The sequence below is a fragment of the Lissotriton vulgaris genome, chromosome 9 (assembly GCF_964263255.1).
Source record: "Lissotriton vulgaris chromosome 9, aLisVul1.2, whole genome shotgun sequence".
NCBI lineage: Eukaryota > Metazoa > Chordata > Amphibia > Caudata > Salamandridae > Lissotriton > Lissotriton vulgaris.
Window position 1 is genome coordinate 1,134,853,302 of NC_141697.1, and position 14,463 is coordinate 1,134,867,764.

The 14,463-nt window shown below is 41.1% G+C and overlaps 1 protein-coding gene across 2 annotated transcripts in view; it reads left to right on the top strand.

The window, feature by feature from the left end:
- PHF2 (PHD finger protein 2) overlaps positions 1-14,463 on the top strand; it is a 444,998-nt gene that overhangs the window by 383,449 nt on the left and 47,086 nt on the right. For both annotated transcript variants that reach the window (XM_086939167.1, XM_086939168.1), the window contains exons 15-17: positions 1,458-1,636; positions 1,862-1,935; positions 5,904-6,064. In XM_086939167.1, the coding sequence (XP_086795293.1) occupies positions 1,458-1,636; positions 1,862-1,935; positions 5,904-6,064 (414 nt within the window). The remainder of the gene's footprint in view (positions 1-1,457; positions 1,637-1,861; positions 1,936-5,903; positions 6,065-14,463) is intronic.

Sequence of the window (14,463 nt, forward strand, 5' to 3'; positions counted from 1 at the left end):
ACTGCGTCTCTAAAGATTTAATGTTGTGCCACCTAAGGTATTCTGGTACTTTTAGACCCGCGTGTATAACTGAACAGCTGCCGTTTCTTCGTTTTCTCCTGCTGCAGCACTGTGAATTGAAGGGCTTAAAACATGCACTGTATGGGGCCTGGGACAGGAGGAGTCGGGGACATTGGGGGAGGCTACGGCATGGGGTGAAACAACAATCAAGCCTCGTTAACAAGTAAATGGTAATTCAAAAGACCTGTGAAGTACTTGGGTGCGGCTGTGTGCGCGCCCAGGAAGGAATTTCCAGAAGCAGGAAGGGGGCTTAGCTGGATTCCAGCAGGGCAGTGTGGCAACATTTTCAAGTATTTTTCAGTTTCTAAATATAAATACAGACAAAGGAAATATATATTTCCGTCTGTATTTATATGTATAAATCCGTAAAAACGGAAAACCGGGAGCCCTAATTATGACTGGTTGTACACTTCTGTGATATCAAGGCAGTACACATTTGTTCCCACATTCCTCTACTGCTTGTTTCCCTCTGGTAGATTCCCATGTGCAACATTTTGCTAGATGATAATATGGTTTTATAAATCAGACATTCACAGGCTCTCATTTAGACATGGGTGAAAGCCCTTCCTCTGCCCAGGTCAAATGTGTGCCACAGCCATGTTATTGATCCACTAGAGCAGGTTTCAATTATTGCATTTAAATACAGTTCTGGCAAGGCTGTAGTGGGAAGTGGTAGAATGGTGTGAGTGCGGGGAGCATTAATATAGAGATTCCTTCCAAATGTTTAGAGTACCTTTACAGTTGTAAGGCATCTACCTGGGAATGCTGTTTCCAGCACATCATTTATAAATGCCAAAGAAATGAGATGATGCATTTAGACTGAATGTCTCCTCAAAAAACCTTTAATGTTTAAGGAAACTTGCTGCAGAAGAGGGACTGGCTAAAGGCCAATGCATTATTAAGGTAATATGACTGCACTGACTGTCATCGGGTTATACCTCTTATGCCTTCATGTGAAAGGTTCAAGCCAGAAGTAATTTATAAGTCATTCTGTTGTGCTAGCTTTCCATTACTTTTTTTTTAACGGACTATTCAGTGTCCCTCTGTGTCCCATCAGATCATAATGTCTTTATACGTATTGCTGTACTACTTGATCTTTAGCATCAATCTTAGCTTGAATAAGCAGGTCAATTGAAATATCAAAGTGGGGGGGGGTTCAGAGTCATGGCATTTGAGACCCAAGGGACCACGGAATGAGCTCTCATGTTTCTTAAGTATTCTTTAACATGTCCCAGAATTATGTAATAAATAAACATTAATATTGATTTATTTTTAGACATATATGATATCTTTCCCGTTACAATGAAGGCATGCTTTATTTTTGTGTCCATTGTCTAATTACATGCACCTCTTTAATAAAGTTTTCACATTTTATTTTCAATCATCTTTCTGAACAGTTCCAAGGCGTTCAAACCACACACAAGTCCAAGTGTGTTTGGATCTTTGCAGAATTTCAAAGATGATAAAACGAAACCTGTGCGGGACGAGTACGAATATGTTTCAGATGATGGAGAATTGAAAATTGACGAATTTCCAATCAGAAGAAAGAAAAATACTACGAAAAGAGACCTACCCTGTAAGAAAAGACTATGAATCTAAGATTGATTTTGAATATTTTTAAATGCAATATTGCAAAAATCACTTATAATAAAAAGTAGACACATACTTCATCAAGTATTCCTGCAGAAAATGATCACATATATGATATGCGAAATAGCACCACATATATTGTTTTACCTCTGTTTATTTTGTCTAAGGTGATGCTGAAAAAGAGTTAACTGGTCTTTTTGGTTTCTTATAGTTTTATTGGACAAACAAGAAATTGTGCAACACTCTCCAGTTAAGAAACCAAAGGTCCCTTCATCATTGTACAAGGTTTGTTATTTTTTTAAATACCCCTCTTTGAACCTCTTTGTAACGACATGAAGGAAGAATGTTAACATAGGTCAGTGTGGAAGGACTATGAAGGCAAATGTATTTATTCTCTCCTATATGAGTATTAGGGCTACCTGTACAGAGCATCTGGGACATGGTTTCTAATTTGCGAAGTGTATAGGTTGGATACAACTTTCCTGTCATTTGAAGCTATACCTTTTCTCACATAACATACATTCACTTTTTCAAGGTTATCATTATTTTTGATTATTTTAGTTTGGAAGCGCAGAGAACCACTTAGTGGTACTGCTAACATTGAGCATTGAGTAGAACACTGTCCTATGAAAGTTTATCGTTTCAAGTCTTACATATGTGTACAATACTAGATGCAGTAGTACTTCTGGAAAGAAAATTAAATTTGATACGTTAAATACCTATTTCGCATGGTATAGTATGCCCCATTTTCTTGTTGAAAATTGGAGTAACAGGTGTTAAATACTTCATAATACCCGGGCAATAGTATTTATTTGGTGTATTAAATACTACTGCAGTCTGAGCTTTTAACATGGAAATGAAACATAACTTCCAGTATCAGCGTTTAATGCTTCAGATTCCATGTTTCACTTTTTTGGGTGGAATATGGCCTTTGACAGTAAGTTCTTGTCAGGCGGTCTCAGTGGGTGCCCTTGATGATGAGCTGTTTCCGAAGAGTATAAGAATGCAAAAGGGAAAACCACAACCAGTGTACAAAGCACCAGATATGGTCACTGGATAAAGGCAGGGGATAACATTGGTTGGTTCCATAGGTGCAATGATTAAAGATTTCAGAGTTCTACATTTCCAGTAACAGTTCCACATAGTCATATCATCTTAGCCCAGGCTTGGACTGAAAACTCTCTGCAGGGATTAAATACTTTGAAAAGATATTTGCAATGGCTGAAGCAGAATACGCTATCAATATATGAATGCTGTAATTGACCTAAGTCGCTCATCGAGTAACCAAGTTGATTGACCTGAGAACTCTTCAGAAAGCAGTGGTTACACATGATGTTTGACTGTAGTCCTGTAGGATTCAATTGGACTTTTGGGAGCTGGAGGGGAAGAATGTATGTGAAGAGTGTAAACAGAAGCTGATGGAATACTGGGAGGATGCATCTTCTTCATATCTATTCAGCCACTTCCTCTGATCAGGTTCTGGAGAGGTGAAATCATGAACTTCTGTGGGCTTTGAAATTTGTAATTATTAGTACAAATGTCACAGTTCTCACACTTAGGATTTCTTTGGGCTCAGCCACCAAGTAATGAAATCTCAACACTTTGCAAGTGCCAGCGAATTTGGGTCTTCCTGTAATTTTAGGTCACAGTGTTTTGATTCTCTGACTAGGCTTCTTTGAGATGCTGTGCTAATTTTCCTTCAAAACCTTTTATCTTGTAAAAAAAAGTCTACTTATCCCCCTTGGTAGCAGAGCTTATTCTGCTTATTGGCACTTTAAAGTGCAGAAAACAATACAAGCTTTAGGGAACCAAATCAAAGTACGATATCCCACAGGCATTCAATTAAAAAAAACAATAATTATATAGCATTTGCTAGAGCAGTTTTGCTTTTTCTTTGCTCTATAAATAACATATGGTACTATAACCTATTTCATTGATACTCTTTTTATCAACCTGGATAAAATAAAGCCTTTACCCCACTAAGTTATCTTCCACCAAGTAAATAGTACTCTCAACTGTTAAATAATCATTGTTTCATCAAAAACACTTGGCAAGAGAGGGCGATCCTTATTGAAAGAGACAGGAGCAAGTACAAAAATGTTTCAAAGGTTTGTGCTTCACATCATAGTTCTTTGTAAGGCAACCCAGATCTCTGATTAGTAACACCAATGTTACTCCTGCAAGCAATAGCAAAATGTAAGGCCATATACCTCAGAAGCAGTTGGATGATAGAATTGAATTATGAGGCCATAGGTCAAGACACCTTCAAAGTTAACCAGTAACCTTGGCACACTTCCTCCATAAATCTGTACAATAATCTAAATGGAGAGTGCTCTTCTCACTTGATGAGTATGTACAGGAAAGATCTTCCAGAGAGGTTTGCAAAGGAAGAAGGAACCCACCATAGTTGAAGCAAGCGCTGAATAGGGCCATGCTTTTTGTAGATGGTCTGGTCTTTGTAGTTTTTACCCTCACTGATCTACAACTACAAATATATGTATAGTCGGTACTATCTAAATCAGCTTTGCAAGAGCTACAATAGCTATCTGTTAGGAATATTTTTGTGTGTTTCAAGGAGGTGCCTGAACCGTGCCATTCTGTTTCCTGTGATTTCAGTTCATTTCAAGATAACAACCATAATCAAATATAATGCACTTTTCACGGGCCATTCAACCTGCTGTCCATGGCCTGAATCTGTGTTAAATTTAGGCTTATAGGAAGCGCAATCTTCTGTGACATATGCCAATAAAAACAGATTTTCAAAAAAAATAAATAAAGGAAGCGCAATCTTCTATACCAGCAATATCACTGTGACTGGGGTTCTAGAGTGCATTTTTCAAAATGGATGCCCTGCTCTTATCACTGTTGTGACTAAACACACTGCTGCAATGCAGTACTAGAAGAAGCGTCAGAAAGCCAGAGTCAGCTTAGCATGTCTACCATCACAGTGTAGATTTATAATGCTAGATGAGTAAGAATGCCTAGGCCATGTTCATATTTTGCAATGCAGTGGTTGATGTGTGGGGGGACATATATGGTGATGATATGGCTGGACACTGCAACATATTTAGCTGAAGGTCATTAGTTGACCATTGGGACATTCCCGTAAGACACTGAGCATAAAAAGACCTTTAATTGTGCTCTCAGCTGAAAATAGAATTGTTATTTTTGAACACCAAGCTGGTGAGTATTGGAGGTAATAGATTGATGAATATGGTATGTTCCTGAGATTGAAGACTTTTGGAGGCCACTCTCATTTCCTGTTAGTTCCCCTATTCACCCAAATGCCTCAACGAACGTGGTTGGACCTCTGTTCTTCACCCGTGAATGAAAGTCAATGGCTGAGTAGTCTATCTGCTGGTGGTCAGTGATGACTGTGCAGTGTCACGTTTGTTAATCAGCACTCCTCTGATTTATTACTAGAAGAGTGGTCGCAGGCAACTAGTTGCCCAGGGTTTGGGAAGCAGCCTTTACTATTGAGATTGGGTGCATGCAAGACTTCAGTAACATAAACAAGTTGATCTTGGTGGATTACAGTTAAACTGTATCATTGATTCTAGTGAGTTTGTGGAGTGAGTTGTCACGTAGGATATTTTAACCGGTTAGAAACTAATAGTATAACGTTTTGGAAAGCTTTATATTTAGATTTTTTTTCACAAAATTAGAAAATAGTGTGATTGTTCAAAGCATAATAAAAAATAAATGTAAAGTGTTTAAAGAAAATCATTTTGTATAAAACAGTTTTATTTAACTCACGAGGTGAATGACAATTTTGTTATTTGGAAATATTTTAGAGATACTCAGTTTCTACTTTCTTCACCTTATGTTATTGTTTGACTTGGGAAGCACACTACATAAAAGTGGTGTTGTCTCATTTAACATAACTCACACTTGTCATAAGGATTTCATTTAGAAGTGAACTAAGGAATTAAGGGTTAGCACTTAGTATTTTTCAGGCTAGATAAGGTAAAGCATAGCATCAGATGTTTTAGTTCTGCAATATCCTTTTTTTCATATACCCAAACGTACACCATTTCTCGAAACAGAGATGAGAATTCCAATTGAGCCCCAAACACTTCCCAAAATCAAAGTGCTGCATTGCATGACCCACTGCCAAAGCAAAATGTCACCAGTACATTATTGAGCAAATGCATATGTCTGGCCTACAGTTTCATGCATCTGATTTATTCTTAAACATATTATACAATGAATGGTATTCAGTTTTTGTGTATTTTATTTGTTTTCTTTGTTAGAGTGACAACTCATCAGACGAAGGTTCTCTGCATATCGACACCGATGCTAAGCCTGCATCTAATTCAAAAGCCGAGAAGGAAAGCGGGAGTTCCTCAGGGGGAATATTGGATCTTTTGCAGGCGAGCCAGGAAGTCGGAGGTTTGGAGTACAACTCAAACAGGTATGCCTGTGAATCCTGACATAGTCATTGCAGTGCCATCAATGGAACCTTTGACTCGAAGTAGATTCTCCAAGCCCTCCAAGCCTGTTTTTGTAACTAGGTGTCAAAATGTGTAAGTGTTTCTCAAACTCCCACTCATAGCTACCTTACTAACAGCCTTACACCTGTGCTTCTCAGCTTGTGAATTGACTGTATGTTCCAGCGTAGTCCAACTTGAGCTTTCAAGTGGCTTTGGTGACAGGTTAGCACTATGCAAGTCAAACAGTATGTATAATGAAGTACTGTGCCTACGGACAATGTCCCGGGCGAATATTCTTCACACCTATTTATCAAGAGGAGTGGTGGTGATGCTAGTCTTCTAATGTAGCGAACAGTATTAGGACCAATGATGGAGCAAAATCATTGGTGCGAACAACTGAGTCAAAACAGCCAAATAACATAGCAATAGGCAGCATAGCATTGGTTGTAAATGGATGGCAATGACATACTCTAATTTTCTGTGAAAGAAAAAGTGCAAAGTATCACTCAGGAATTTGGTGGGTTGACACCAAAATACAGCAGTATTGATGTTATTTATTATAGTTTATCTCCACTGCCACCTTAACAGAAACAAGTAATAACAGAAGAGGGGTTCTAAGTCATGGTATGGTTCCAGAATAGTGAGATTTTAATGTTGTGCTACCATAATCATGCAGCAAAAATGCAGGTGGCCAAAATATCAACAAGGTGAGTATATATAGATAATTAAATGTTTATTATGCTGAACACCACATTAATGTATATATATATATATCTAATCACTATTTTCACACTTTCCCCGGCCACTGAGTCCGGTGGGCTGTGGTTCGGCTTGTGGTGCCCAAAAAGTCCAAACACACTTTGGTGCTCCGTTACACGCCAAAATAATCCACAGGTCCCATCTTTCCCAACGAGTTTCGGAGATCCGCGTCTCCCTGATCACAGGAAAGGGTCAAATGCCAATTCAACCAATTAATATACTCTGGGGTGAAAAGAGAAGAAAAATCATGCAGGTAGAAAGAGGACTGTTTTGGCACGACCAGATCTTCTTAAAAACAGTGTTTGTTTGGGCACCATTTTGTTACATAAAAGGTATTAGTTTTCAAAATATTCAAATATTCACTCGCAAGGATGCGTGATGGTTACAGTACACCACCATGTAAATTATTTTAACAAAACTGATTTTCATAAACGCAATATATACCTCACATCAGACTTAATGATGTGCTGCCTTAGCTTTTCAAAAAGATGCACTCATTACGTACTGTCCTGATTCACAGTTTAAATCTCGTTATATTGAATTTTATGGTCCCGTCACTTTATGTACAATTGTGCCCAAGTGGGCATTTTCTGAAACCCAAATACAACGGACCAATCAAATAGGGTATCTCCCATTCAAAAGCAAACAGATTTACATATATTCATAGTCCATAATAGCGATCAAATCAGATATTTTTGCATTCTGCTGCAGTTTTCGAAACTAGTCCGACCGCGATTCATAACTGCAGCAAACAGAAACAATTAAACATTATTAAAAATATGTGCCCCCACTAATCCTTGAAACGTGATCTTAATATACTTTAAATATATATATATATACCTGTATGAGACAACATGCATTAATTACAATGCCAGATTCAACATTCACAGAAAATGCCAGATTATACTAAATGGTCAGCTAGCTCCTCATTCTGATTCAGACCAATGGGATGCATGGTTTGGAACTCAATAATACACCTCGATTCGAGGCGTATCAGTTCCAAAACCATATTACCTCCCCTTGCATCAATAGGTACTCTGTCAAGTACATACAACTTGAGTAGATTTGCCTCACTAGAGTGTTCGGTCTCAATAGCTACCTGAAATTGTTTGTTCACATTAGTGATGGCTCTCATATGTTCTAATACTCATAACTTGGCCTTATTTATAGTGCTACCGATGTAGTACGTGTTGCAAGGACATTTGCGACAATATACACCGAAATCCGAATGACATGTTAGATGTTGATGGATTTCAAATTCTCTATCATCCACTGTTCAATTTTAAGTTTTTTGCATTCTCAATGTATTTACATGCTTAGCACTTCATCCATCCCATTAAACCCTTAACCTGATTTGGCATTAATTTGTCTGACAACATATTCCTACAAAGCATATCCTTAAGGGAGTTACTCTTCCTAAAAGTTAATTAAGGATGATTGTCCAGATATTTGCTAAGAATTTTATGTGTTTGTAGAACATGCCAATTTATTTTTTAAACCTGTCTGATTCCCTTGGGAGCCTGTGCTGTAAGGAGTTATATATCTGATAGTCGGACTTTCAGTGACTTATTTGACTTTAAGAAGTAGATATTTTATTGTCCTGTGATTGTATTTGCTTTCTTTCTAGCCAATTCTATGATCTTGTTGGAATATATTCTTTCCAGAAATCTTTTGGTCATACATCTAGGTTCTATGTAAAAAAATTCTTGTGAGCTAGAGTTTCGTTTAGCTCTTAAGAATTCGCCATACTATACTGTTAGACTGTTTCGGGCAGTCTTTTTCTGATATAATTTAGTTTCCAGTTTGTTTTTAAATGCCTCTAGATGTCAATCCAAAAACTCAATTTCTTTTTAGGTCGAGCCTAGCGCAGCGCGCATGAGTTGCTCTATGGGAGGCTTCTTGTAAGCACTCCCAACTTCCTTTCAACTTTTCTGTGTGGATTTGTTTACACTCACACATTTGATTGGCCATTACGTCTGGCTTTCAAAAATAAAATCATGTAAATGGCCAAAGGCGGGGGTATGTCCGATCTTTTCTTTAAATGTTTACTCCCCTACCGTAGCTGTCTCGGAGCGAGCTAGGTGAGCAGGGGCGCCAGTGTGCTACTTGCATTCCAGGCTGAATTCCAAGATCACGTTACAGTTCTCCAGCGTGAACGCTTTCACTTTTGCGTTCGCGCGTTTTAGATTGCCTGCAGGCAGACACAGCACAACATCTGTCAAACTGTTCTGCTAACTCAAAGCTACTTTAGATCAAACAGAACTTTAAGTGACCCGACTGAACAGGCTCTTGTCTCAGAATTAAAAATGAATATGACCGCTGCTTTGAATACGGGCTCTAACTGAGACAATTGCAGGGAGCACAACAATCTTCAAGCGGTTTTCTCCAATCTTCAGATCGGAAATTCTTTATCAATCTAAACTTCTCCTCTCCCAGCCAGTCCCTGGTGGCAAACTAATGCAGAGAAGTTGTTGCATTTACTGACCAAACACATCTGCTCTTTCGGCAACCATTCAGCTATATGGTGCCATTCTATCCTGCCCACAACCCCATTTGCACACTATATACTGGTTTCTACAATCTACTTGGACACATTTGCCTCTGCTAGTGGCCATTTTGAATTGACCCATCAACCGGATATGGAAATTCCTAAAGAATCCGTAGGCCCATGGCAGTCGCTTTACATGGCAGGAACACGCAACTGTGTCCCAGCACCAATCGGTCATTCTTTCAGAGGCAATAATCCATTTCAAAATGTCCCGGCAGACCAGTCCTGCTGTTAGTCAAACGAACTCTGAGTGGGCGGGTCTTTCTAGAATCCCGATTTCTATTGCCCGAGGTCCCCAGAGAATTGAAGCACTAATGGAAATTAACATTTTTCTATTCTCCCTCCTAAAAATGTGTAGCAAGGAAGATTCAGCAAGGGACTTCTTACCGAATACTTAGTCCAGTGTCTCCAGTGAGCTTGATGGGGCTCCAGAGTCAGGGGTAGCATCGATTCACAGGAGTGGCACACAGGGGAACAGCAGCAAGCTGGCTGCATTTAGAATGCATCCTAATCACTCAATTCTGCGTAAGCATCCCATGAGTTTTTGGTAATTTGCATCCATTTTAGGAGACTGAAGGATTTCAAAGAGATTGCAGTGAGGCAGCCTGCAAATTAGGAGGCTCATAAAAATGTAACACGAGACTTGAGGAAAATGACAGAAGGGGTCAGTGGGAAGACAGAGCAAATAACAATAACTTTCTCAATGCAGGCTTCTGTGTAGGGATGAGTGTTTGCTTTGAAGTTGAATATTTATTTGCATTTATGGTTGCTTTAAGTCTGGCTGAACACCCAGTACTTAATTTGAGCAGGGGTACGATTCGGCTGAGCTGCAGATCTCTTTCTAGAGCAGCTACACTTACAGGAGGGGCTTGCAGTGATGTCTGCTCTAATTAATAGACAGTTCTCCGTTTTGTGTGAAATACTTGAGGCTGCAAAGCAGTACTGCCAATTGTAAGAAACACACACATTTATATTTTTAAAAATGGCGCTAACTCAGCAAGGGGGTGAGGCCAGCTTCCTAGGCCTGACACGCCCACAAGAAGGGATAGCCACTGGCTTGAATAGCATTGAATGACTTCAGCTTTTGTGGTTCATGACAGCACTGTACTTGCAGAACACCTCCCCGCGACCATTCAAATTTAAAATCTTAGCGTAATAAAATAAGTGCTCTCAATTTGACCCATTGCAGGCAAGTAACCAAGGTAGACATTTTGATAGTGCTGTGCAAATCTAATTGGTCTAAAATAAAGTACTTTACACAGCAATATGGAAGAGATTGTAACTATAACATGAACAAGCATTGGCATAGCCAATAGGTCTCGCCTTTGGGACCTTATGAGTGTTTAGACATGCAACAGTTGATGTTGTTGCACCAAGGATATTGTGCTGGATAACTAAACACTTAGAAGGTCCAAAAGGCGAGACCTATTGGCTATGCCAATGCTTGTTTGTTTATATTGCTAGTGAAGGACAAATTCAAGTTGTTCTCATTTAATTCCCCCTCAAAATCGAGCACAGTTTTTTTTATCCATTCCAAATTCAAATGTGTTGTCTATGTATATATAATCACGCACTTGCGGTCACCAATATATAGTTATAGTTAAGACTTTGTTTCCATAGGAAAAGCGTTTTTTGTTTTCTAATACCTTTGACGCCTTTTGACGAATCATCACAAAAGATTTCGAGAAAAGTAAACTGCTTTGTTTAGTTCTCCATGGACTGATTTGGGGTGATCCTTCAAGCGGGGCCGGGAAAAAGGAGGGGGAGTCCCAACTGCATTTTCCCCATGTTCATTTCCATGGAAACTTTCGAGACGGCTACACACAATTTGGCAGGAATGTAGCTCTTGGTCTATAAGAGCCATTTTTGTGATTTTGTGTAAATTCTTTCAGCAGTTTTGGAGTTACTTAAGAAAAAATAAATATACATATCTAGGGATGCGAATCCTCTGCAGAACCGGTAGATCTCATGCTGAAATGTTTGTACTCAGATGAGCCCCCCCCCCCGAAAAGTTAAAATAAAGAGATAGGGGCAGGAAAGAAATACCCTAACCCTCCAAGGCTGGTGGTGTGGTCTCCCAGAGACCCTGTCATGTCAATAAGCATTTTTTAAATGGTTTTTATGAGAAAAAGCGCAGGGATCCGCAAATTCTCGCAAAAATATATATATTTTTTTTAAGCGCGGTCTCCTGCACTTGTTTAAACTGGGGCCCTTGGTTCGACAGATCTGGGGGCAATTTATAATTAATATTTTGGGAAGGGATGCACACCTCCCCGGGGCACGAAAACAATGTGGTGAAGGAGGGCCCCCCCTCCCAAGGCCGCTTACAGCCCTGGGGATTGCTACCTCCCCGGGCTGGACCTTTAAATGAAGAGATAGGCTGCGCAGGCCCCCTCATGGACATTATTTATTTTTACCCCGGGGACCACCACCTTCCCGGGGCCACTGATAAATTAAGTAGGGTGAGGGGGCCACATGGATTCCCTCCTGGGCCATATACAGCTCTAAGGACATCACCTCCCCGGGGCTTTGGCTGGTTTGTAAGTGGGAAGGGGGCCCTAAAAAAAAGCCAAGTGGGGGGGCTGGGCCGAGCCAATAATGGCCCTGGCGACTGCCACCTTCCAGGGCTAGCTCTCAATGCCCTGAGGTGCCCACCCTTAAGACACAGATGTTTGCTGTCACTTGGTGGCAGCTTTGACAGCTCCCACCAAGCGAGAGCAAACAGTAAGTTTGCTTTCTGTGGGCGGAATCAGAAAAACTTCTTCCGCTCTCCGGGAGCAGGCATTTCACCTGTTTTCCTGGATGCTGTCAAGCGGGCCGGAAAACAGATGAAACAATTGTTTCTTCTCATAGGAAACCACATTTCTTGCTGCTCCCTGCATGACAAAGTAATGGGACTGCAAGTAGAAAGTAGGCTCTGCCCACAGTACACAAAATTGTGTGCTAAGTGCCCCTCTTCTTTTACTATTTTGGATTGACCGGGCCCTGGAGAATAAGGTCCCCGGGGCAATATTTAGCCCAGGAAGGGGAGCCATGTGGCCCCCTCCCTTTCACAAATTGGCTTGGTCTCTTGAGATGGGATCTCCAGGGCCAAAATCAGCCCTGGGCCTACTCTCCCCCTCCCCTTTTAGTAATGTGGGATAGGGTGCCTACGGGGGGTTGACCGCAGAGCCTGGCCAAATGCCATGTGTGGTGCAGGATTAGGTGCCTAAGGAGGTTAGTCGCAGAGTGTGGGTGCAGGGCCAGGCCGCAGGCCAGGCCTCAGCCATGCGCAGCTGGGATTGAATTAACGCAAGGTAATTAAATATTTCTTAACGTTGAAAAACCCTAGAAATCCACTGAAAGAAACAAAGGTTACAAGGACGTTATAGTTTGGAAATAGAATTAAAGAAATTCCCCAAAAAATTAAAGGTAAGACGGATGTTATAGTTAGGTTCAGATTTGACTAATCTCAAGAAACTATAACTTTTGGACCTAAGGTACTATAACTAGCGCCCTCGCCATGCACTTCCACTTACTCCATATATTATATCAGTAATGACATCTTGTTTGACATCATTCATAATATAACTGCAACATTTGCAATGAATTTAATGATGAAAAAACTGTGCATGGTGGGAGCACAAGTTATAGTTAGTTACCTAAGGGCAAGAGTTATAGTTTCTTGACATAAGTATAACTGTAGGATTTCTGTGGTTTAGTGTGTGTAAAATCTGAAGATGTGACACTAAGAATAGTAAATCTATACTTAACTATGTTCGACTATGTAGGACAACCTGCTCATTATCTTGCTGTAATATCATGAAAACACATCATTTCAAACCAACATAAAATCCTAGGAGAGGATTGTCTTTGGTTAAAAGACGCTTCCCATGACAGTGGACAAAAAAATATTTTTACACATTCTTTTCCTTTCCTTTGGTGACTTCTGAAATGATCATGGCTGCCTTCCGCAAGTTTTAATGTAAAAACATAACATTCCACTTGATCACTAACTAATGAATCAACAACCACATATATGTGCATATGGAGTATGGTAGCAAAGACCAGTTTATTAGCTGTCACACTGACAGTAGTGGCACAACTACCTTTCTCATGTCAGGAGTGCTTGCCGAAGGCTTCCACTACATGTTGCCCATCATTTCTCAGCAATGTCCTTTGGACCTCATTGCAGGCTTGAAATTGGCCCTGATTAGCACCTGGTGGTGATTGTTCACAAGTTACTGATTTTGGTAGGGCCTGGGTCACTGCTGGTAGATTTGGTGCTGCACCATGAATGGCTAGGAACTTCTACCTCATCTATGTGGGCAATAGGCTAACATGCAGTTCTGATTGAAGGCGCAGGAGTGCTGGTGGAGATAGTCTGAGTGCCAAAATGCTTGATGTGATAAGAGTGGAAGATGCAAACAACAGAATCACAACAAGCTCATTATTCTACATTTGATTGTCAGAGTAAATGAAACAGGTTCTTGAAATAGGGAAAAAATTAACAATATAAAAGCATAGATTTAATTTAATAATGCCTACTGCAAAGTATCATTAGGATGAGTTATCCTTACTTGAACTAAAGAATAAGAGAGTCATGGTTATAATAAACTAGCAGCCCGCCCCGGCGTTGCCCGGGGGCAGAAGGGGGCTGCATTTTGAGAATTTTTTTGGTCCCGGCCGGGCCCCCCGCCCTCCCGCCCGCCCGCCGTGACCTTGCCTATACCGCTGCCCGCCCGCCTGCCTCCCACCTCTGCCTAGCAGCCCGCCCCGACGTTGCCCGGGGGCAGTAGGGGGCTGGGGGCTGCATTTTGAGCATTTGTTTAGTCCCGGCTGGGCCCCCCGCCCTAGGGCCCCCCACCCACCCTGACATTGCCTATACCGCTGCCCGCCCGCCTGCCTCCCGCCCCCGCCTCCCGCCTCTGTCTTACCTCAGCTACGCTCCGGACTTAGCCCCCAGTCCCGGGCCCCCGCCCGCCCCGACATTGCCCGGACCGCCTCCCGCCTCGCCTTACCTGAGCCGCCGCGCCACTCCTCGCCGCACGTCGCAGCTCGAAACCGCTCCTCCCCGCCTGTCGTCATCACGCA